Source organism: Magnusiomyces paraingens, assembly GCF_902498895.1.
Source record: "Magnusiomyces paraingens strain CBS 517.90 genome assembly, contig: contig5, whole genome shotgun sequence".
NCBI classification, from domain to species: Eukaryota; Fungi; Ascomycota; class Dipodascomycetes; order Dipodascales; family Dipodascaceae; genus Magnusiomyces; species Magnusiomyces paraingens.
Window position 1 is genome coordinate 875786 of NW_022474071.1, and position 24081 is coordinate 899866.

The 24081-nt window shown below is 33.7% G+C and overlaps 5 protein-coding genes across 5 annotated transcripts; 2 read left to right on the forward strand and 3 right to left on the reverse strand.

Moving 5' to 3' along the window:
- Positions 1 to 39: 39 nt before the first annotated feature.
- SAPINGB_P005944 (uncharacterized protein) lies at positions 40 to 1352 on the reverse strand (the record flags this gene model as incomplete). Its single annotated transcript, XM_032000658.1, has 2 exons — positions 40 to 1221; positions 1338 to 1352. 2 exons carry the CDS (start codon positions 1350 to 1352, stop codon positions 40 to 42), a joined length of 1197 nt encoding a protein of 398 aa, XP_031856549.1.
- A 2671-nt stretch (positions 1353 to 4023) lies between these two features.
- Positions 4024 to 4814, reverse strand: SAPINGB_P005945 (uncharacterized protein; the record flags this gene model as incomplete). The annotated part of the gene is made up of 3 exons (XM_032000659.1): positions 4024 to 4402; positions 4618 to 4744; positions 4808 to 4814. The coding sequence occupies 3 exons, from the start codon at positions 4812 to 4814 to the stop codon at positions 4024 to 4026; spliced, it is 513 nt and encodes a 170-aa protein (XP_031856550.1).
- A 585-nt stretch (positions 4815 to 5399) lies between these two features.
- SAPINGB_P005946 (uncharacterized protein) lies at positions 5400 to 5831 on the forward strand (the record flags this gene model as incomplete). The annotated part of the gene is made up of 1 exon (XM_032000660.1): positions 5400 to 5831. The coding sequence occupies one exon, from the start codon at positions 5400 to 5402 to the stop codon at positions 5829 to 5831; it is 432 nt and encodes a 143-aa protein (XP_031856551.1).
- A 2581-nt stretch (positions 5832 to 8412) lies between these two features.
- Positions 8413 to 10149, forward strand: SAPINGB_P005947 (uncharacterized protein; the record flags this gene model as incomplete). The annotated part of the gene is made up of 1 exon (XM_032000661.1): positions 8413 to 10149. The coding sequence occupies one exon, from the start codon at positions 8413 to 8415 to the stop codon at positions 10147 to 10149; it is 1737 nt and encodes a 578-aa protein (XP_031856552.1).
- Positions 10150 to 10272: 123 nt separating this feature from the next.
- SAPINGB_P005948 (uncharacterized protein) lies at positions 10273 to 11943 on the reverse strand (the record flags this gene model as incomplete). Its single annotated transcript, XM_032000662.1, has 1 exon — positions 10273 to 11943. One exon carries the CDS (start codon positions 11941 to 11943, stop codon positions 10273 to 10275), a length of 1671 nt encoding a protein of 556 aa, XP_031856553.1.
- Between the last annotated feature and the right edge of the window lie 12138 nt (positions 11944 to 24081).

The window sequence follows — 24081 nt, forward strand, 5'->3', positions numbered from 1 at the left end:
TCTGCCCAGCAGAAGAGGTTTGATTCCTTCTAAAATCTCTTAAGTATGCTCAAACTCGTGGGGCAACAGCTCATCCACATTCTCCTTAACCTCATCATCATTATCAATGATTCCATTAAACAACAGTGTTCCATATACAAGCAACAAGAATCCAAGCAGTTGCAAGAACTGGAATGTTTCCCAGCCAATGATGAGAGACACGAGCCAAATGCCCACGGTTCGTGAGGTATCAATTGTGGATCTAGACGTTGCGCTAATAATTCTTGTCACTGCCATCCCTGTGACATTAAACGTTGACATCATAAACATAATGATAATTGAAGAAATTAGCACAGCCTTATTACTAAACATCTCCTTAATACCCTGGACCAGGTTAAACATGGAACCATCTGGGTTCTTGACAAACAAAGCGAAAATCAAAAGAGACCCAATTAACGTGATACTTGTACCAAAAACACCCTCCCACATAACTACATTAAACGGGTTCATGGCGTACTTTTCAAGAATAAACTCTTCCAGTACAAACTGCGTGGCGGCAAAAACCTGTGCCAATAAAATCATGGAAATGCCAATAGTCGCCTGAACAGCAGCATCCTTGGCTGCAGGATCTGGGGTGTCATTGGAAGTGTCGTTGCTTGTTGCCGAAGATGAGTTGTACATGGCACTTAAACCAACAACAAACACGCCGCCAAACACGGCCAACAGGGCGTACCATTGTTTGCGGAAAAGTTTGCGCTTAAGAAACAATACAGAAAACAAGCCCACAAACAAAACAACAGCGCCGCGGACCATTTGATATATGGAAACAGGAACAAGCAGTAATCCAACATTCATAAGAGTGGTACCCAAAATGTCGCATGTAGCAGGAATAGCAAGCAAAAACACGCGTTTCCCGGTAAGCGTGGAAACATTAGAAGCTGGATGGTTATCAAGGGTAGTTTCTGTGTCTGTGGATGGGAGTTCTTCGTACTGATCGCGGCTTGGTTGCTGCTGTGATTTGGAAGAAGAAGCTTTATATTTCTGTGCAAGGTGGGTATACAAGACCACGAGGCCAACACCTAGTTCGGCAATAAACATTTGGACGGTTTGGACAACGGGTTGGTCAAAGTGATTACGTTCTGGAGGAGGAGCTGAGCAATTGGAAATACATTGCTTATCTTGGAACTTGGTCAGGAGCGAGTTTGAGCATCCTGTGATGAGCATGAGCGAGACAATAAGGGACTAGGAAGAGACGGTTGTTAACAAAGAGAAGAGAGAGAAAGAAAAAAAAAAAAAAAAAAAAAAAAAAAAAAAAAAGGATTTAAGATAAGAGAAGAAGAAATAAAAAAACAACTTACCACTGGAACGCCCATGGTGAATGGCTATATAGAAATAAAGAAAGAAAGAAAGGATATTGAAGAGAATTTAGTTTAGAAAAAAAATTATAAATTGGAAATAAGTTTAGTGATAAGTATGGGGGGGGAAGAAAAAAAAAGGAGAAAGCAAAAGTTTGTGAATGAATGAATGAATGAATGAATGAATGAATTATTTACTGATAAGCAAAGAGGGCTTTTTTTTTTTTTAATGGTGGTGGTGGTGGCTGCTTTACTAAAAATATGCCAGTTGCTGCCGTTAAAGTTTTTTTTTTTTTTTTTTTTCTACCTGGTCTGCCATGGTTTTGTTTCGGTGTCTTAAACAGAAAACAAGGTCACGTGAAAATCTTAGACATTTGTGTGTGTGTGTGTGTGTGTGTGTGTGTGTGTGTGTGTGTGTGTGTGTGTGTGTGTGGGATTTGTATATGTGCGGCTAAATTGGAACTTTTTTTTTTTTGGTACAAAAGATTGTTACAAATGAATTAAGATATTTTGTAATAACAAGTTGTAACAAAAAAAAAAAAAAAAGAAAAAGAAAAAGAAAAAGAAAAAGAAACATTAATGGCTTAATTTGGAAAATTCATCAAAAATTAAAAATTAAAAAATCAGAAAAAAAAAAATTCAAATTTTACACAACATTAACATGTTTGTAAAAATTCTAGGATATAATGAATTTTAAAAGAATCTGAAAACTCCAATTTTAAAAAAAAAAAAAATTAATTGGTTCTTTCTTTTTTTTTTTGAAATAAAAAAAATGAAAAGAATATAAGTCAATAATTTTAATAATATTATAATGAAATGCTATATATATATATATATATATACAGAGTTAGATAATTCAATCTTTCATTCACTGAGAAACTCAAAGAAAAAAACAAGGACCCTTTTTTGATCCTGTAATAAAGCAACATAACGATTGACCTATATCATTATTAATTACTTCAATTACTTCAATTATTATAATTACTTTAATTGGATAAAACTAGATAAAACTGGATGAAAAAACATTCAAACTTGACAATTGTTGTTCTTTTTTAATTGTTTGATATTAATGGGAAATGAAGGACCCAGAGGAGAGGTATATAAACAAAGCTTTTCCCCTGTCTTTTCAATTTTATTTTCTTTCTTCTTTCCATTCACTCTTCACAACTTCTTCTTCATAACAATCATCATCATCATCTTCTTCTTCTTCTTCTTCACATATCATTTCTTTCCTTGATAAATGACTCTTATTTCGATCAATACTTAGAGCATCACATGGCTACTATACCTCTTTACCTTACTACCAACAACTATAATGATACTCTTGTCAAATGTTTTACCAGCAACAGCAACAACAGCTTAATAACATTCCCATGTATCCCAGCACCGAGACTCATAACCCAGCATATACCCGAGACCCAGTACCGATACCGACATATATTATTACACGAATTTATCCCTGTACCGACACCGGCACCCAGTTACCGACACTTGTACCCAATACCCTATACCTATATTCAACTTATAGCCTCGACATATACGACATTGTTTTGTTATGCTTTTGGTTTATGAAGTTCATGATCGGATGGAGTTTGGTTTATTTAGCTAATTCCTGTGTCAGACCGACCTATGGGAAGATCAGACTGGGAGCATGACGAAACACTTATAGGGAGGTGCCGGTACATACTTTGACTTTGACTTCGACTTCGACACTCCAACAGTTACCTTTACCCGAGTACCGACATACACCAGCACATACACGATGACAACTTACCCGAGACCTTCAACAAGTACCAAAATATTCCAGCACATATACGATGACAACTTACCCGAGACCCAGTACCGATACCGACATATATTAGTACACGAACTTACTCATGCACCGACACCGGCACCCAGGTACCGACACTTGTACCCAATACCCAATACCCTATACCTATATTCAACTTATAGCTTCGACATATACGACATTGTTTTGTTATGCTTTTGGTTTATGAAGTTCATGATCGGATGGAGTTTGGTTTATTTAGCTGATTCCTGTGTCAGACCGATCCATGGAAAGACTAGACTGGGGGCATGACAAAACACTTATAGGGGCGGTGCCAGTATATACTTTGACTTTGACTTTGACTTCGACTTCGACTTCGACACTTTATCACTTCACCATTTCAGTGCTTAACAATTTTAGTACTTAACCTCTTTAGCATTTTAGGACTTCTTCACTTCACCTCTTCACCTCTTCACCACTTCACCACTTCACCACTCCAGTACCAATATTTCTATTTGATACCCTTACTCATACCTTCATTCAACATCCATCTTCGACATACACGACATTGTTTTGTTATGCTTTTGGTTTATGAGGTTCATGATCGGATGGAATTTGGTTTATTTAGCTGATTCCTGTGTCAGACCGATCCATGGAAAGACTAGACTGGGGGCATGACAAAACAATTACAGAGAGGTGCCGGTATATGCATTTGACTTCTTCAACTTCTTCAACAACTTCTTCAACAACTTCGACAACAACTTCGACAACAACTTCGACAACAACTTCGACAACAACTTCGACAACAACTTCGACAACAACTTCGACAACAACTTCGACAACAACTTCGACAACAACTTCGACAACCACTTCGACAATTACCCCAGCACCGACTTCAGCAGTCAGTACGAATACTTGTACTTAATACTTATAATCATACTCATACTCATACTCATACTCATACTCATACTCATACTCATACTCATACTCATACTCATACTCATACTCATACTCATACTCATACTCATACTCATACTCATACTCATACTCATACTCATACTCATACTCATACTCATACTCATACTCATACTCATACTCATACTCATACTCATACTCATACTCATACTCATACTCATACTCATACTCATACTCATACTCATACTCATACTCATACTCATACTCATACTCATACTCATACTCATACTCATACTCATACTCATACTCATACTCATACTCATACTCATACTCATACTCATACTCATACTCATACTCATACTCATACTCATACTCATACTCATTACTCATACTCATACTCATACTCATACTCATACTCATACTCATACTCATACTCATACTCATACTCATACTCATACTCATACTCATACTCATACTCATACTCATACTCATACTCATACTCATACTCATACTCATACTCATACTCATACTCATACTCATACTCATACTCATACTCATACTCATACTCATGCCTTCATTCAACATCCACCTTTGACATACACTTCAACTTCAACTTCAACTTCATCTTCATTTTCAATAACTTTGACACTCCAGCACTTACTTTTACTACAATACCAATATACAGCAACAAATACCCGAGCACCGACATCAGCACTCAGTACAGACACTTGTACCCAATACCCAATACCCAATACCCTATACCTATATTCAACTTATACCTTCGACATACACAACATTGTTTTGTTATGCTTTTGGTTTATGAAGTTCATGATCGGATGGAATTTGGTTTATTTAGCTAATTCCTGTGTCAGACCGACCTATGGGAAGATTAGACTGGAGGTATGACTAAACACTTATAGGGCAGTGCCGGTACATACTTTGACTTTGACTTTGACTTTGCCTTCGATACTTTAGCACTTAACCACTTTAGCACTTAACCACTTTAGCACTTAACCACTTAACCTATTCACCACTTTAGCACTTAACCTATTCACTTCTTCACTTCTTCACTTCTTCACTTCTTCACTTCTTCACTTCTTCACTTCTTCACTTCTTCACTTCTTCACTTCTTCACTTCTTCACTTCTTCACTTCTTCACTTCTTCACTTCTTCACTTCTTCACTTCTTCACTTCTTCACTTCTTCACCACTTCTGCCCTTCGGCATCAACATCCGTCTTCGACATACACGACATTGTTTTGTTATGCTTTTGGTTTATGAGGTTCATGATCGGATGGAGTTTGGTTTATTTAGCTGATTCCTGTGTCAGACTGATCCATGGGAAGATTAGACTGGGGGCATGACAAAAAGTTTATAGGGGCGATGCCGATACATTTACTTCGACTTCGACTTCGATTTCTACTTCTATACTTTATCACTCTACCACTCTACCACTCTACCACTCTACCACTCTACCACTCTACCACTCTACCACTCTACCACTCTACCACTCTACCACTCTACCACTCTACCACTCTACCACTCTACCACTCTACCACTCTACCACTCTACCACTCTACCACTCTACCACTCTACCACTCTACCACTCTACCACTCTACCACTTACAAGATGTTTACTTTTACCCAATCATCTACATGCATCTTATCACTGTTGTCCCTTCTCCCATCAAGCTTCCATCAAGCTTCCATCAAGCTTCCATCAAACTTCCATCAAACTTCCATCAAACTTCCATCAAACTTTCATCAAGCCTCCATCAAGCCTCCATCAAGCTCCTTCCCATCAAGTTCTCATAGACTAGCCAATTGTGTTCGCTCCTGATTTTCCTGATTGAGCTGGGGTCACATTTCAACGAGAGCAAGCTTTGATCCATGTTGCCGTTAGTTTGATGGGTCAGTCTGTTGCACTTTACTTTATACGTATCATGCGTGGGTGGTGATGACGTTTTCTCAAATGCATCAGCGGCTTGCATTTTTTGTTTATTTGTTTCAACATACTTGAAATCAAAGATATCTGCTGTTGGTTGAGAAACAATTAAAGACTGGCAGCTCTTTATTTTTTCTTGTGACAAAACGAAGGACCGTGGAGAAGGTAGGCTAAAAGCGAGGTGCAAATGGTTAAGCTAAGATGACTGCTTAAATTAAGGATATATGCTTCACTTGATGTGGTCCTGGTCTTGATTTGGTGTTTATCAGCGTTTGGTTTTACTCTTTTCTGTCTCCATTTGAAGTTGCAGTGGTAGAGCTTGGGATTTTTCAGTGCTTGTAAGGCTTACCTAGTTGCCTTTTTACGTGGTTTCTGGTTTACTAGTACCTTATTTTCAGTCTTGGGTCATCGTCAATAAATTACCGGAGTCATTGTCTGTCTCATTCCAAGCTTTTCTTTTTTTTTTTTGTTGTTGAGTTTAGACATTTCAATGCTGGTCATGTTCCTTTTGTGTCTACCTACACACGCAGTCAGAACGGCGTTCCTAGTCTATTATAGTTGAGTTGGGACTGGATAGACGATAGACGATAGACGATGGCACTGCAAGGTACATTTTTGCATTCCCCCCCCCTTATTCTCCATGTTTGGACTCACTTTGGTTGCTAAGCATGTCTTAGGCTTATGCACAAGACGCTTTAACTTAGACATTTTTGATTGAGCTAAGTACACATGTTGGCTGGTGCTATCCTATTCTTGCTACTACTAGCTCTATTCATGACAGTATGCGTCAATTTTGGAATACTATTTGGTTTGGCCTTGAATTGGATTTATAATTTATGACTAAAGCCTTGACCTGTATTGCAAGTTATACTATCCTTCTGCCACTTAACTTATTAAAATAGTTTAGCTTGGGACATGATGCAATGTTGCTCATGAGTGTCTTTTTATTTTTGAGGCTTGCTCACGATGAATATAAATGGTGGTTGAACAGTCCTAGTCTACCCAGACTTGCACCATAGGTAAAGAGTGGTAGTATCTCGACCTGTATTGGCAGTCTTATTGTTGATTGCTGATTTTTTTTTTCAAGAAGCATGATGTTTTTCGCTACTAGAATTGTCTCAGTTAATTCTGTTTGGCCTTATGCTTTTGAAGCCCAATGCCTTTTTTCTGGTTTTAATCCGCTTCTTGTTAAAGCTCAGTATGATTTGAGGAGGGTATGTTGAGTCTATGGAACAGCTGGGACCATTTTGAAAAAAAAAAAAAAAAAAAAAAAAAAAAAAAAAAAAAAAAAAAAACTGGGGATTATATAGGGAACTTCAAGGGTGACTGTTGAAATTGGGGGGAGTTAAGAATAACTTTGGGCGCGCGCGCGGTTATAAATTGACTTTTTATGGTCAATTACGGCATGGTTTGACTTTTTTCAACTCTGAATGTAGCCTAAAGTCAGAGTTTTTTTTTTAAGGTGAAGTGATAGCCTTGAGCTCTGGTACCTTGAGATAATATCGGGCATTTCAAATTTGGTCTGTTGCTTGAATCCTACTTAATTGAGTATGGTGTGCATTGTAGTAAGTATCCTTGTTGGTATTTTTTCTGCTCTTTTTGAAGCTTGGTGGATTTAACAGCTCTCGGAAATATCCTGTATTTTTGACAATTTTTGAAGTAAGTGTATTCTTCTCTTCGTATATTCTTTTAAATTCGTTTCACTACTTGTATATTGTAGATTGTTTACTTGGGATATATTTTCTATATGTATGGATGGTTTTTTGATGATTGTGTGCTAAGATTGGTTTGTACCATAGTTGAGTACTGACGAAATCCCAGAAAGTAGAAAGAAGAAAGAAGCCTAAGTTGTGAATGTAGGGTAATATCTAATATCCAATATCCAGTCTCTAGTATTCTCTTAGTTGAGTAGATTTCAGTCTGACAAATTTTTTTTTTTGTCTTTGCTATAAAAACCACCTTAAAACTCTCACCATTTAGATTTTCTTCTTCTTCTTTTTTTTTTTTTTTTTCTTTTCTTTTCCTCGGGAACCCGCCCCCTCGTTCCTGACGGCTACACTAGTGAAGTTTTTTTCTATGGTACTAGCCATGTTGGCAAGGAGGAAGAAGCATTTCTGCTTTGGAGTGTGACTGGGGCGGCAGAGGAAACTTGAATAATGTTCTTTTCGCTAACAGCATCTAAATATTTGACCCCACAGATGTGGTTTGATAGTAGTGGAACATACATTTTCAAATTATTGAAAAAAAATAATAATAAAATTGACTTGTAGTAACTTGACTTTGTTAAAAAGGATTTGTAGTTTATAGATTCTTAAAGTTATCACGTGAAATATGTAGATGATTTGAAAAAAAAAAAAAAATTTTTTTATCAACTTTTAAAAGTTTTTTTTTTTCTTCTACGATTTCTTTCTTTTTTCTCTTTCACTTTCTCTTTTTACCATATATACCAAAATGGGACTTACATCCTTCATTAATAATGCTAAGCTTTCGCCAGCGACGATTGCTCTAATTGCTGGTGCTGCTGCATCGACACTGTCAGTTTTGCTGACACTTGCCATCCAAGCACAGGCACAACAAATCAAGCGTGAAGAGCTTGAGCATGAACTCAAGTCGCTCGAGCGTCACCATCAAATTGTGCCTGTCCAGCTGGACGAATACGGCGTGCCAGTCTCTTTGACCGCTGAAAAAAGCCAGCTTGAAAACGGCTCCAGTAGCACATCGTCGGATGCGCCGTCTCGCATTCCACTCTTTGGTGAACACACGGCATCACCAGCAAGCACACCGTCACCAGCACCAGCACCAGCGCCAGTAGCTTCGCTGAGTGCGGAAAAGTTTGACACGACATTGATTGACGAACAGCTTGCGCGAAACCGAGTGTTCCTTGGAGAGGAAGGTTATGAAAAAGTGCGCGGAACTTTTGTTGTTATTATTGGAGCTGGAGGTGTTGGATCATGGGCGGCAACGATGCTTGTTCGTTCAGGTATTCGTAAGCTGCGCATCATTGATTTTGACCAGGTGACACTGTCTTCACTGAATAGACACGCGACAGCAACATTGGCAGATGTGGGGCGACCTAAGGTGCACTGCATTGCTGAGTATTTGCGGAAGGTTGCACCTTGGTGTGAGATAGAGCCTGTGGTTGCTCTATGGGACAAGAAGAACACCAACCACGAAAGTTTGCTTTCTGATGGGAATCCTGATTGGATTGTGGATGCGATTGACAACATTGATACCAAGGTGGACTTGCTAGAGTACTGCTATAAGAATTTGATGGATTTAGATGAAATTGAGCGCGAGCAGAATGGTACAGTGAAACAGAAACTTGTAAAGAAGCAAGAAATGCGGGAGCGCAAGCGTGGGATTTACAAAGAAAAAGAGCCAAAAGATCAACAGCAACAAGATGAAAACCCAGTCAAGAAACCCGTACGTGTAATTTCAGCCATGGGTGCAGGTGCCAAATCGGACCCCACACGGGTATCGATTGGAGACATTTCAGTGTCACTTGAAGATCCCTTAGCACGTTCGACTCGTCGTCGTCTTAAGCAGCGCAAGGTGAACTATGGCATTCCAGTTGTTTTTTCGACGGAAAAGCCGTCACCAGAGAAGGCTGCTTTGCTGCCGTTGTCTGAGGAAGCGCAAGATCAGGGCAACACAGAAGAGCTTGCAGTGCTTGCGGACTTTCGGGTACGGATTCTGCCGGTGTTGGGCCCGCTGCCTGCAATTTTCGGACTGACAATAGCGACACATGTGCTGACACTGACGGGTGGATACCCTGGAGTGACGGATCCTTTGCAAGGCGGATACTCGCTGGCTGGGAAGCGACGAACAAAGCTGTACGACTCGGTGCTGCAATCGTTGGCCGGGCAAATGGCGCGGCTTAAGTGGGACGCGGTGCCAGTTCCAGTGGACATGAGCGATGTGGAATACCTTGTAGAGGAGGTGTTCCGGGGCAAGTCAGTATTGAGTGGGCAGAGTACACGATTGGCGTTGACCATGTGGGAGCCACCGAAACAAAAGGGTGTTGCGGAGTTTAGTAACTTGGTGATTATGACCAAGGACGAACAGAAGAAGCATGAGAGCGAGGTTTTGTTTAAGGGTTTGTCACCCAAGGACGTGTATTCAGCAGAGGTTTTAGAGTTGGTTGAGAAGCGATTTTCTGAAGAACGGTATTACTCACAATTTAGATGAACAAAAGAAAAAGAAGATTAGAAAAAAAAAAAAAATTCTAGAAATATATAAATATATATATGTATATATATGATTTACGTTTTTTTTTTTTAATTTTTCATAGTCATTATCATTATCTCATTATCAAATTCTTAACAACGACTTGAGTCGTTCGTATACGAAAAAGGAACATGCAAACATGGGGACTACTTTAATGTATCCGATTGAGAGTCCCACAAAGAAGCCCTGGATACCTGCGTTACGGTAGATTGTGGAGATTGTTTTGAACAATCCGACGCTTTCACCAGTGACACCGGAGACCTGGATTCTTCTGCGAACAACTTCTAGTGGGTATGAAGCTGTTTGGGCCATCATGCCAGCGAGGCCACCTGCAGTAAGTTGTGCCCAGGTGGTGAGAGGTTGGCGGTGGGCCTTGTATGTGCTTCTTGATGGATTGATGACCTGGTCTTCTTCTGGAGGAAGCACATCCATGACAGCGTAGGGGGCGAGGTATGCTGAGCGGAAAACATCATGGAGTAGATCGTGAGCCCAGAAGGAGACGCCAGCGTAGGGGATCATTCCGATGATTGTTGGGGTGAAACCTCTGTAAAAGTTTGAGAGGCCAAAGAAGATTCGAACGGGCAGTGAGCCTGATGTTTGGTTTATTGGTGGTGAATGGGTATATGCAGAGGAGAGTGGAGAGGAAGAAGATGGAGATGGTGATGATGATGATGATGATGATGATGATGATGATGATGATGATGATGAAAGATTAGGTATTGATTGATTAAAAGCAGAAGGTTCGCTATAAATCTTTTGGATGGCTTGTATCAGACGGCCACCTTTGTAGTCATAATGGCTACGATGTTTTTGAAAGGCAGGATGAGGGTCTGGGGCGACAGAACGGGTTTCAAAGGCGAGTCTGACACGGACAAGATCAAGAGGGTATGTGACGAAGACAGAGGTGACACCTGAGATTGATCCAGCCAAGAAGCGTCTGATGGAAGTTTCGTGGGATTTGTCAGGGATGAGAAGGGCTCTGACTTGTTCGTACATGACGAACTTTGTAGCGGCATATGGGAAGATTCTCAGGAGGGTAGCTGAGTGACCTTGGAAAAGACCGAAAAAGCCTTGTGTGCGATAGATTTCACTTCCTGCGCGGTAAAAGCCGAGCCAAGAGCCGGTAAATCTACGGAACTCCGGGTTTGATGTTTGGAAAAGGATTTTGACGCGATCTAGAGGGGCTATGAGAGTTTTTGCAGAGGTACCAGCAAGACCACCTGCTATGCTACTACGAATGACATATTCAAGGGATTGTTTGTCAATGATTTTGGGAGGGGTTGAGTTGGTAATAGAGGGCGAGTCATTGGCTGGGCGATCAAAGTTCATATCGATGCAAGTTGAGCGAAGAATATTTTGGTGGTGAGTTGCTGAGTGGTTATTTTCAGAAGTAAGGGTAGCTGTAGTAGCGGCAGCAGCAGCAGCAGCATTTGGTATCATTTGAGTTTTATCGACCAGAAGTTGAGATGGTTGTGATTGTAAAGATTGTGATGAAGATTGTGATTGTGATTGTGATGAAGATTGTAGTGAATGTGGTGGTAGTGTGGAAAGGTTTTGAGATGGCTCAGTCTGTGCTGAAGAGTGCATGGACTGAGACATTTCTGAAGAAGATGAAGAAGATGAAGAAGATGATGAAGATTTGATCAATCTAAGGGAAGTTTGATGGAGGGTATTTGGTTGAGATTGTTGAGATTGTTGAGATGGTTGAAGTTGTTGTAAACCAAAATTAAATTCTGGGGTAGTGGAGGTGGACATAATTAATTAACTAAATTAATTGTGTGTGTATATAAAAAGATTTTTAAGAGGAGAAGTTTTATTGGCGTTTTTTTTGGTAGTAAAACTCTAACCAAATGATATATCACAGAACGCAATAAACAGTAGCAATATCAATATATCAATATTAAAAAAAAAAAAAAAGTTTAAATTTGCGATTATAAAATAAATAAATAAATAAATTGATGATAGATAGATATGAAGAATAAAAAGAATAAAAAGAAGAAGAAAAGAAATTTTTGATTTTTTATAAAATTTTAAATTTTAAATTTTAAAAAAAATTTTAGTCTTTCTATCAAATTGGAACTGGCCCTTTTTAATTTTTTTTTTAATTTTTTCTTTAAAAAGATAAAAAAAAAATTTTTCGCTTTAAAAAAATAAAAAAAAAAAAAAGTGGCTTCTCCGCATATATGCATATATATGCTACCATTTTAACAATAATTATCACATGACCATTAAATGCCCCGCCCCACTTAATTTAACCCTCCACAACAATCTGTTAAAACAGAAATTTCTCCCCGCCTCTCGCCTCTCAACCTCTTCATCCCCCCCCAGATAACCGCTGAGTCATCCCCCACGCTCACATGACTCAGCGCCGTAAAGCCCGTAACTTGGCCGTTTGTTCTTCCCCCGGCCGGCCCCCGCGCGGTACTAAAACGACGACGATAACAACAACAAAAATAAAAATGTGAAGGAATGGAGAAGCCTCGGATCCCTGCCGTTTTTTTTTTTTTTTGTAACTTTTGAACAATTACAATTATAATTACAATTACAACTCTAAATTATTTAAAAAAAAAAAGGAATTTTTTAAACACCTAACCCACATACAAAATATATATATATTAATAACCGGTGCCGTAACAGCCGTCCTTTCCCGTACTAACTACTCTCAATCCGGAACACTCGGGTCTTCACTAAGCTTTAAGATAAATAAAGGGTAAAACCCGACTCTGCGCCGAAATAAATTATGCACGCACCCCGCCATTCTTCGTTTAATTTTTCTTCACCTTCACCACCTATTCATTTAACTTGATATGTAACTCCCCCGCTACCAAATGCTAACTCAAATCTCTTTTTGAAGCAATGGCTGCGTTCACCCGACACATTCACATAAACTCACTCATATATCACCCCCACCCACCTCAAGCGCTCTTTGAAAAGCTTCTGTCATACCCCGAAGAAGATTTAATATATTAATAATGATATTAGTAGTAGTAGTAGTAAAACTAAAACTAAAACTAAAACTAAAACTAAAACTAAAACTAAAAGTTTGACCTAAGTGAAAAGAAAAAAAAAAAAAAAGGAGGGGAAGACTTAATGGAAGCCGTAGCTAACCGCCCGGAACCGGCCGTTCTTTCGGTGTCCAACCGGTTGAAAATATATAAACAAACAAAAAAAAACAAAAACCAGATTTTTAATTGGGACAGTTGAAAAAAAAAAAAAAAAAAAAAAAAGAATGCGTGTGTTATTTAGGTCTCATATAAAATTGAAATGTCCAACATTAATTCTAACTGATAAGTACACAAATAAATTCTTGTGACATCAATGATCAATGAAAAAACCATAGACTATAGATTACAAAGATTAATGGCAATAACAAATCACAAATTATGTAAAAACATATTACTATCGAGTATAGTTCAACCAATTTATAAAATCTTGATATAGAGAATGACCAAAAAAAAAAAAAAAAAATAGTAATAACAAAAGATAATAAAAAAAACAAAAAGATAAATCTCCCGAGCGTGAGTCGAACACGCGGCCTCAGGATTACAATGAACCATTACAGTCCCGCGCTCTACCAACTGAGCTATCGAGAGTCAATTTGTTGAAAACTTTAAAATAAAAAGAATCAGAATTTAGCAGAAAAGAAAAAACGGAATTTTGCTTAAACCGGATAAAAAGGGACGTGGGAAAGGGCTGGATGGTGTAAAGGATAACACGTTCGCTCGAAAGCGGAAGATACTGGGTTCGATTCCCAGAATACCCCCTTTTCCTGAGGATGTGTACGGGAGTATACACCTAGACTGAAAAACCATAGGCTACCCTGGTTACAGGAATGCCGACTCTTCCGTACAGTCTAAATAGCCTGCAGGTGATTGCGGGCCGTATCTCTGACGGAAGAGATTAAGAAATACATGGGCGTCCGTGAAGATAAGTGGAAATGGGTTGGGAAGGTTTTGGGACCGACAGACTGGTTCTCCCTGTTCCTCGTAAGCTGGCATCAGGGCCCATCTTCCGGGCTACCGGAGACGCACAGAACAGAAACCACCCGTACTAAAAAGGTACAAATGAAAACCGGCAAGTCACATAGTCAGACAATAAAAGGATAGCGCAGATGCTGATGTTATATAGTTCTATAACCCTTGAATAAAAACAAACAAACAACAACAAACGGATAAAAAGGGACTTTAAATATGTGAAATATATATTTGTGTTGTGTTAAATTTGATTTAAAATTAAATAAAGTCATGTGTTTTTGAATTAAAGTTTTTTTTTTAAAAAAAAAATTATATTTATATACCCTAACCCAAAACAGGGTTTATATAGTGCTTTTTAAGTTGTAGCAGTTATATATAAAGTAGATCAAAAAAAAATCTCGGCAACGGGGAATTGAACCCCGGTCCCCCGCGCGCTGCTCGTAAAAGCTGACAGGCGGAAATTCTAGCCACTAAACTATTGCCGATATCCGTTAAAAAAATAGAAATATGGAAATAACGAAAGTAGCCCTACAATCAATATAGAAGTCCCAATTGAGGGAAATATGTTAAATTATTATGAGGAAATGATAGTCAAAGGATCTCAAGTAACAATAATTAGTTTTGCACAGGCCATGGCAACTTTGGCGCACGGTTTAAAAAGGTTGGAATTGAAAAGGATAGTTACAACTGCAAATGTGGAGAGATGGAAACAGTTCATCACATTTTGGTTGAGTGTCCTTTGCTTGAAGAAGAAAGAAAAGAATTGAAAAGGATATCTCCAGAGATGGACATGTCAACTCTCTTAAACTGTTTAATTGACTTACAAGAGATTTTAAGCTTTATCTCTGCTTGGAGAGATTAAGAAATACAATTACAACGTTGACGAAGACAAGTGGAGATAAGTTGGGAAGGTTTGGGGTTTTTTTTTGACAACCTGTTCCTCATAAACTGGTATCAAGACTTATTTTCGGGCTGTTGGAGATGCAATGTTGAAGCCAAAATTAAAAGTTTATTATGAAAATGAAAAGATATATAGTATGGACAAGAAGGATAGGGCAGATGCTGATGTTATATAATTCTAAAACCCTTAAATAAAGACAAACAAACAAAAAAGTGTTTAAAATGGGATATATTTAATTTTTAAGTCTTTATATTTAGTTTGAAATAGTTGGAATTTATTTCAAGGGGATTTAGAGGTGCATGTGTTGAGGTAAAATTGAAAGTATATCTAATGAATCTGAAAGATATATATATATAGCAGGAGCAGAAAGGATAGTATTTATGCTGAAGTTATGTATATCTTATAATCCATGAGTCACTAACATATTTTTTTTTTTTTTTTCAAAATAAAAGAATCAATTCTTTGAAAAAAAAAATCTTGATTTAACTTAATCCTTTTGATATTTCTTTGACCTAGGTTAGTTAACAAAGCGCTTTCTTTTGGTTTAAATTGCTTAATATTTCTTTATAAGCGAAAGATCAATAAACTATTTATATATCAAGAAATCAATAATTGCTAGTAAAAAAAACATTTCAACTTTTAAAGACTTTAATGATACTTACACCACCCCCTTTAAAATAAACAACCTTTTCAATTTTTATATAGTGTGATTATTAGAGAAAAAAAATCATCTATTTTTTTGTCTAAATCCTTGATTTTGTTCATCAATGCAGGGTATATGTATATATACATGTATGTGTTATTTATTCATTTAAAATTTTTTTTTCCTTTACCTCTTACTAACTATAAAAAAATCTTTGATCTTTTCTCGCTAATCTAACTTGTTATCCCTTACTTAAATGTCTTGTCCCACTTAGGATCCATTATTTTTTTCAAATTGAATAAAAGGTTTTATTTGTGTTCATTAGTCAAAAAAAACTTTAAAAAAAAATAATTAAAAAATCAATTGTTTCTTCACCATTGATGTTTGTTTCTTTATCCTTTCAAAAAAAAAAAAAAAGAAAGAAAGAAATGGTTTCTTTTTCTTTTGAATTTAACCAATATAGATACTATTGTTTAAATAAACACGAGAAAAAGAAAAAAAAGAAATATCACTTTTAGTTAGAAGAAGCTAATGGCCCTCATTATCATATGGACAATCTTACAATGTTTTAAACAGAAAAAAAAAACTAGGTTATACGATTTCCAAAAAAAAAAAAAAAAAAGAGAATTGCGGAATACTTAGATTATAACAAAAATGAACTTTAAAACCATATCCATGGTATACTTTTTGATAGATGCAATAATATTAACACATACACACACTCATTATTTATCAATTTGAAAGATAATAATAGTGTGTTTTGTATTCAAATGAAAGGAAAAAAACAAACTTAGTATAAAAGTGACTCAAACCTGTGCGTGTCCAGTGTATTAAATTGCGGACCGTCAAAAATAAAAGAGAGAAAGAGAGAGAGAGAGAGAGGGAGAAAAAAAAAACGAGAAACGCCTTTATAAAACGGGAAAAAGAAAAAGATAAATTTAAGGTTATATGGATTGGTATTGAAGCTTAAGAAGTGTTTTTATTTTATTTTATTTTATTTTATTTTTTTTTTTGTACTTGTTATCCTTTCATTTTTCATTTGTCAATTTGGAATGAGAAAAAAAAATAAGAAGAAAATCAGTAATGAGGAAATTAAAAAAAATAATAATAATATATTTTGAAAGGAAATTACCATAAGCCAATGATGACTAGAAAAAAAAATTGACATTTGGGTAATTAATAATAATGTGGAAATAAGAAAAAGAAAGTCAACTCCTGTTATTACTAGTCACTCTTTCCTGTTTAACCGAAATAACATTGTCTTGAACATAACTTTTAACTACCCACGTGAATATTCCGGATTTAAAGATAATAAATAAAGAAAGAAAAAAACAAACAAACAAACAAACAAAAAAATAAATAAAAATAAAAAACAAGGAAGATGGGAATTTTTAACGATACTCAAGTGTACAACCAGTTATCTATATTATCTATATGAATATTTTGCTGAGGCAGAGATAAGGAGTAAGCCATATTTCATATTTTTTTTTTTCAAAATTAAGGTTACCAAAGGACCAAAAACCAAAAGAAGGTTAATATTTTGGCTGATTGAAAACATTTGAATGAATATATTGAAGTTATAGATATAGGTAGAGGTTATTACAGAGGTAGACCTTGACTAGAATGGATATATCAATATAATCTATGGAAATAAAGTAAAAAGCCCACCAACATCTGTCAGTGTGATAGTGCCAATGGATTAGAATAATAGGCTCAGTTAGTTGTTATGGTGAGCTGAGATGAATGGATATAAGTTGAATATAACAAGACATTGTGTGTGAGAATTTAAAGAATTCCTTTTACATATACAAAGCTCACACTGTTTACTAGACAATATTGAGGAACCCTAACCGTACCGTGAACAACGTGGCTAGGGCACTAATCTCCGCAAGTAGCAAAGTTAGAACATTAAGGGGGGGGAGTACGCTGCCGCTCAGTGCTATGCAACAAGGTAGCAACTGAGTTATACCTATAACCCTAAGTTATAATGACAAGCAATTAACTTTTCAAAATGATATTATTTAATAAAAAAAAAAAAAAAAAAAGAGGTCTTTATTCTTATTCTGACTGGTATGCATTTCAGTTGATATACCCTGTAACAATAAGAATGGACATTTCTCTTTCGTTTTTTTTTTTTTTTTTTTTGTATTTTAACATTTATGTGCATTTCTTGCTTTCTTATACCAAAAATATGGGAAGCTTGGAAATGTTGCGTAGAGAGATCAAGAGCTATTTGTGAAGAGATGAGAATAAAAAAAGTGGAATTGACAAAGGGGAAAATGAAAGACAAAAGAAAAAGTAAAAGCCAGTTTGATAAAACAAGAGGAATAAGTATTGATTTTCTTGAAGTAAACTTGAATAGTTTTTTTTTTTTTTTTTTTTTTTTTCACTTGCCTATGATAATCAATTTTTTTTTACTTTTTTTTTTTTTTTTTAAACTACACATACCTTAGAATAGATGGGATTCCTACAAAGTTATTTTTTGTTTTCTTTTTTTTTTTTTTTTTAAATATCCTCAGCCTTTCTTTCCGCCGCATTCCACGGATCAAATACAAGATTGTGGAGCAATAAATGGAAAGGTTGGTTATCTGCGATAGTTGTTGGGACGACTTTAAAATGATAGAAATAATAAAAAAAAAAGGGTTGATTATGATTGAATGGTAACGTAGTTTTAGATAATTGTTTGATGGTGATGATGATTCTTATGATTATTGTGATTATTTTAAGTTTTCATGAGTAGTATGTAAAGAATAACATATCTGTTGAAAAGGGACAATTTCAATAATTATTGAATAATTACTGAAATTGTAATAACAATCATCAACAATAGCAACAACAACAACAATTTGAAAGAAGAGTCGGAAACAAAGGAAGAAAGGCAGGGGGGGAAAGGAAAACAAAATTAAACTAAGGATGTAGTATTTTGTATTAATTAATACAAGATAATTTTAATTTCCAAGGAAATTGACCTGTCGTATATTATATGTGGGGAAAATTTTGGCTATGAAAATGCATTATCAAGATTTAAAGAAATGAGGGAAAATGTGAATATTATAAGGTCATAAGGTCATAATGGAAGATGATATTGATGATGATGATGATGATGATGATGATGATGGTTTTATTTGAGTAAATTTTTAAACAATTTAACATAATAGATGACCATTGATGAATACTTTTATATATAAGTATAGAGTATATAGATATCATTTCATTCCAGAAATGAAGCAATTATATATATCTTTAAAGGAGAGAAGTGTTAGTTATAATAGTGATTACAACATGTGCGCCATGAAACCATTGTAAATGTATTAAGCTTAATATTGCACTGGGGAATGATGATATTTGAGAAGGAAAAGAAGGTCTTATAGATACAAGTCAGGTAGTTTTGTTTTTAATTATTATAATAATAATTGCCAAGTCTAACATTACTTGAATAATATATATATATATATAGAGAGGGTTAAATATGAGAGGCGCGCACGTATTAGAACGGCAATTAAGTGAAAAATCTCAGTAAATGTAGTAATCTATATATTATTTTACAAAGTATTACAGAATGTTACATTATTTAGAAATTGAGTAAATTGATTTTTATTATTTTATTATTTTATTATTTTTTTTTTAAATTAATTTTGTTTTGAATATTTTGATTATATTTCATTCATCTAAAAAACAAGAATTATAACTCCTCGGCTTAGACATCACACGAAGTTACTGTACACAATTTTATTTTTTTTGGTCAACTAAAAAAACCCAAAAAAGGTTTATTTAAGTTTTCCCAACATGGCAGGATGAACCTTTTTTTTTTATTTATTTATTTATTTATTTTTTATTTATTTATTTTTTCATGTAACTTGGCTCCGGAGTGGAAAAAAGTTGCTACAAATGGTTACCAGATCTGTTCTTAACAAGAAAAAATAGAGAGGAGATGAAAAAGGATGGCGAATAATAAATATTGAAGATTTACTTTTACTTTAAGAATAATAAATAAAAAAAAAAAAGGTTATACAAATAAACCTTTTTGAGAATTAACAAAGAACTTTTTATTTTAAAAATAAAAAACAAAAATACCAAAGTAGTAATACCTTTTTTTTTATTTCTTCTTCTTAATGTTGCCTTTTCTTTCTCGGATCAACATGCAAATTTTTCTTTTTAAATGGGCTCAAAATTTATACAAAATTTATATAAAATTTATATAAAATTTATATAAAATTTATAAAAATTTGTGACATAAATATATATACCACGGCTCTGGTACGCAGTTGCACCCGATATCAACGATAAATATCAAAGATAAAGGAATTGTTTCAGATGCTGGAGGAAAAGAAACAAACAAAGTATAATCATTATTATATATATTAATAATAAAGTCTGATAAGTTTTGTGTGTTTGTATTTTTTTTTGTTATTAATATTATTTTTATCAAAAGTTCAAAGTCTGGAGACAAAATAAAAAAAATAATGGAGAAAAAAGGAAGGTTTAGACAAAATAAAATTATGGCAAACAACACCAAGTATGGATTTTAAACCCGTTAATGGGATGGATGAAATGATAATTTTATAATTATATATATATATTTTTTATTCTAGGAAGGGTTTAGATATCATCAAGTGGTAGTTTAAATGACTTTCTTTTCTTCCGATATTTTATTTTATTCATGTTTATATTTATTTTTTTCAAAAGTTCAATTGGACTTTAAGGGTTCATGAAAGTTGTTTTATTTTTTTTTAATTTTTATTTTTTTATTTCATGATATTATTTCTCATCATCTTCTTTGCAACAAAATAGACAGGCCAAGGTGCCAAAAAGGACAATATTGTCGAAAAAAAAATTTTAAAAAAATTCAAAACAAACAAAAAGGCTCCACTTTAATACGAAAGAGGATAATACGATCTACACTCGGAAACACCCTTCAAGTCTTACAACAAATTGAGAACAAATTGAGAACAAATTTAAAGATACTTGTTAGGCGAGAAGTTTAATGATAAACTAAAGCAGAAGAAAAATAAGAAGAAGAAGAAAAAAAAAAAAGAAAACAGCAATTTTTAAAGTGGATTGTTTGATAGACTAGACATTTGTTTATTATAAAAATAAAATAAACCTCAAAAAAAAAAAAAGAAAAATAGTTTAATTGTCGTCATCATTCCTCGTTTTTTTTTATTTACTTTATTTATATATATATTTTATCCGCTGAATGTATGGAAAATCTCCATATCAGGATTCGATTCTTTGCTGTATGGAAGGTCTTTTATGTTTTGGTTTTTAATTTTTCATTACTCCTCTGACCACCTCCAGCCCTGCAAGTTCCCAATAACATCCACCCGCCTTTGACTTGTTTGGCTTGTTTGACTTATTTGCTTTTTGCTTTTTTTTTTTTTTTTTTTTTGTTTTTCTATACTTTCCTTTTGGTCTTCTAATTGAATTGGGTTAATTGCCGTCATATCTTTGTTTTGTTTGTTTTTATTTCGACTTGAAGCGGCTTTAACACCTTGTTTTTCTTACTTTCTTACTTTCTTACTTTCTTACTTTCTTACTTTCTTACTTTCTTACTTTCTTACTTTCTTACTTTCTTACTTACTTACTTTCTTTCTTTCTTTTTTTTTTTTGACTGTGATATCCGTCCATTCCGGACAGGAGAGAACATAATTATGTTTACAGAGATTAAAAAAAAAATTGTTTTATTTATATTAACAAAAAGAAAAAAAAAAAAAAGTAAACATACGTGATGACGTTGATGGAAAGGAAAACAGTACTTAATATCATACCCGTTAAAAGTCTAGTCAATAATCATAATCATCAAGACCAGGATCATCTTTGATTTCATCTTTAAAGATAAAAAAAAAAAAAAAAAAAAACTCCCCAGAAAAATACGACCTTTCGACATGTGTTCTTATTCCTTTTGATTCAAAGTTTGAATTTTTTTTTTTAAATTAAATAATATATTATAAATATAAAAAAAAATATTGATTATCACTATACCGTTCATTTTTTTCATTTTATTTTATTCTATACTAACAGTTGCTATTCTAAGAACTTATTCGTTTATCTGTTTGTTTATTTATTTATTTATTCTTTTAATGACATAAAGCTAATTACAATTGATTAACTCTTTTCATAAGAAATACTAACTATCATTAACAAATGTAGTATTCCAGGGTCCAGTATCTAAACCCAAAACTTTTTTTTTATTCATCTATTTTGTTTTAACTTTTTAGTAACCCCATTATGTTTCCAAGTAAACTTACTATCAATATTTTATATACTAGTTTAAACTAGGTATCATTATGCCAGGTCAACGTTGCAAATAAAAGTACAGCATATAAACAAAAAAAAAAAAACACAATGCCAGAATATGCTGCATCTTTAGGGGAACATGATTTCTTTCTTGAGATAGTTTTAAACGGTCATAAAAGACCTTTGTTCAAAAAAAAAAAAAAAAAAAGAAAAAAATTTAAACAATATGCTAAGTAATAAATTCTTATAAGGTTAACATATGCTTAGTTTTTATCTGAGAAATACTTTGGCGATGATCAGTGTTCTAGAATTAGAAATTCAAGTAAAACAACATATCAAATGCAGTCGAAATAATCCACACAGAGGAACAACCGCCTCCAAAATAAATAAATAAATAAATAAATAAATAAATAAATAAAAACAAACAATTTGTATATAAGATAACAAATTTTAGAGGAAAAGAACTTTTTGACTCCCTGATTTAGAGCTAGTTGTTTATGATGTTATTATAAAATGCATTAAAATTGTTTAAGTGATATATGAAACAATTAAATAGACTTGTGAAAAAAAAAAAGTACATTCTTAAAAAAAAAAACAAAAAAAAAAACATTGAAATGTAAACATTGCAGATCCTCCAATATTCTTTTAAAAAAAAAAATATTTGATATAATATGCTATACTGTGAGAATCTTTAGACTAATGAATTAATTCCAGAATTTTTTTTTTTTTTTTTCCGGAATAGAAAGTTATATATATATTGGAATACGATTAATAGACTAATAAAAATAATCATAAGATATCATGCCATAGACTAAGCGCGTGCGCGTTCTTTGGATCATCATCATTAATTAGTTTGGAACTAAGTGATACATATCTTTCTTCCTCCTCCTTCTTCTTTTCCCCGATATAGCCTTAGACCCGAGCCAAGTATATAAATATATTATTTTTATAAATGATATCTCCACTCATCATTGTTGCTGAATGGGGTGGTATATATAAAGGGACCAAAGATCTTGTTTAAAATATATTATTATGGTACACTGAATAGAATCTTCATTTAAATAATAAATAATATTGAAACAAACAAACAAACAAAATAAAAAATAAAAAATAAAATAATAACTTTTTAAAGATTTAAGTAAAGAATATCAAAAAGTAGATTTTAGAGACTTTAAGAAACCCCCCAACGAGATTTTTATAAATTTGAACTGAGTGGATAAAACATCTGTGGATACTTGTTAATTGGCAGCCGCACAAACTTTCCGTATTGAAACATGAACAGAAAATATCAGGCCCTTTTTTTTTTTTTTTTTTTCTTTTTCCAACTTTTTCCAACTTTTTCCAACTTTTTCAATATAATATATTATTTACAATATTTACAATTCATTAAAGAAATATACCAAAAAAAAAATAGAAAGAAAAAAAAAAGGATGAAATGGAAACCCTTTAAAAAAAAAATAAAAAAAAAACAAAAGAAATATATAGTTAAAGTAAGGGTTTTTATAAGTCAAAGAAGAGTCAAAGACTTTAAGGATATTAGGGATAATATTTATGTCCGGACTCAAATAAAAAATAAAAATAAAAATAAAACCCTTTCTTCTTCTTCTTCTTAAGCAATAAAATTTCTAATGAAGATGGCAACCGGACTTTAATATTCAACTTCAAAAGTAATCACCCTGAAAGAAAAAAAAGAAAAAAAAACGCGTCATATATAAATAAAAATTTCTCAGGGGTTGACAGGATGTCATTTTTAAAGCTTTTAAGTCGTCCCACCTTTTTTTTTGGTTGTTGATGTTAAAAAATAATAATAATAATAATAATAATAATAATAATAATAATAATAATAATAATAATAATAATAATAATAATAATAATAATAATAATAATAATAATAATAATAATAATAATAATAATAATAATAATAATAATAATAATAATAATAAACAGGAAAGTGGAGCAAGAGAAGAAGAATGGAAAAAAAAAATTGGATTTGTTTGTAATTTTATTATAATTTTATTATTATTTTATTATAATTTTATTATTATTTTATTATAATTTTATAATAAATTTTATAATATCTTCACGGCTTTTACTTTTTCACTTGTCATTTAAAGTGAAAATAAAATAAATAAATAAAA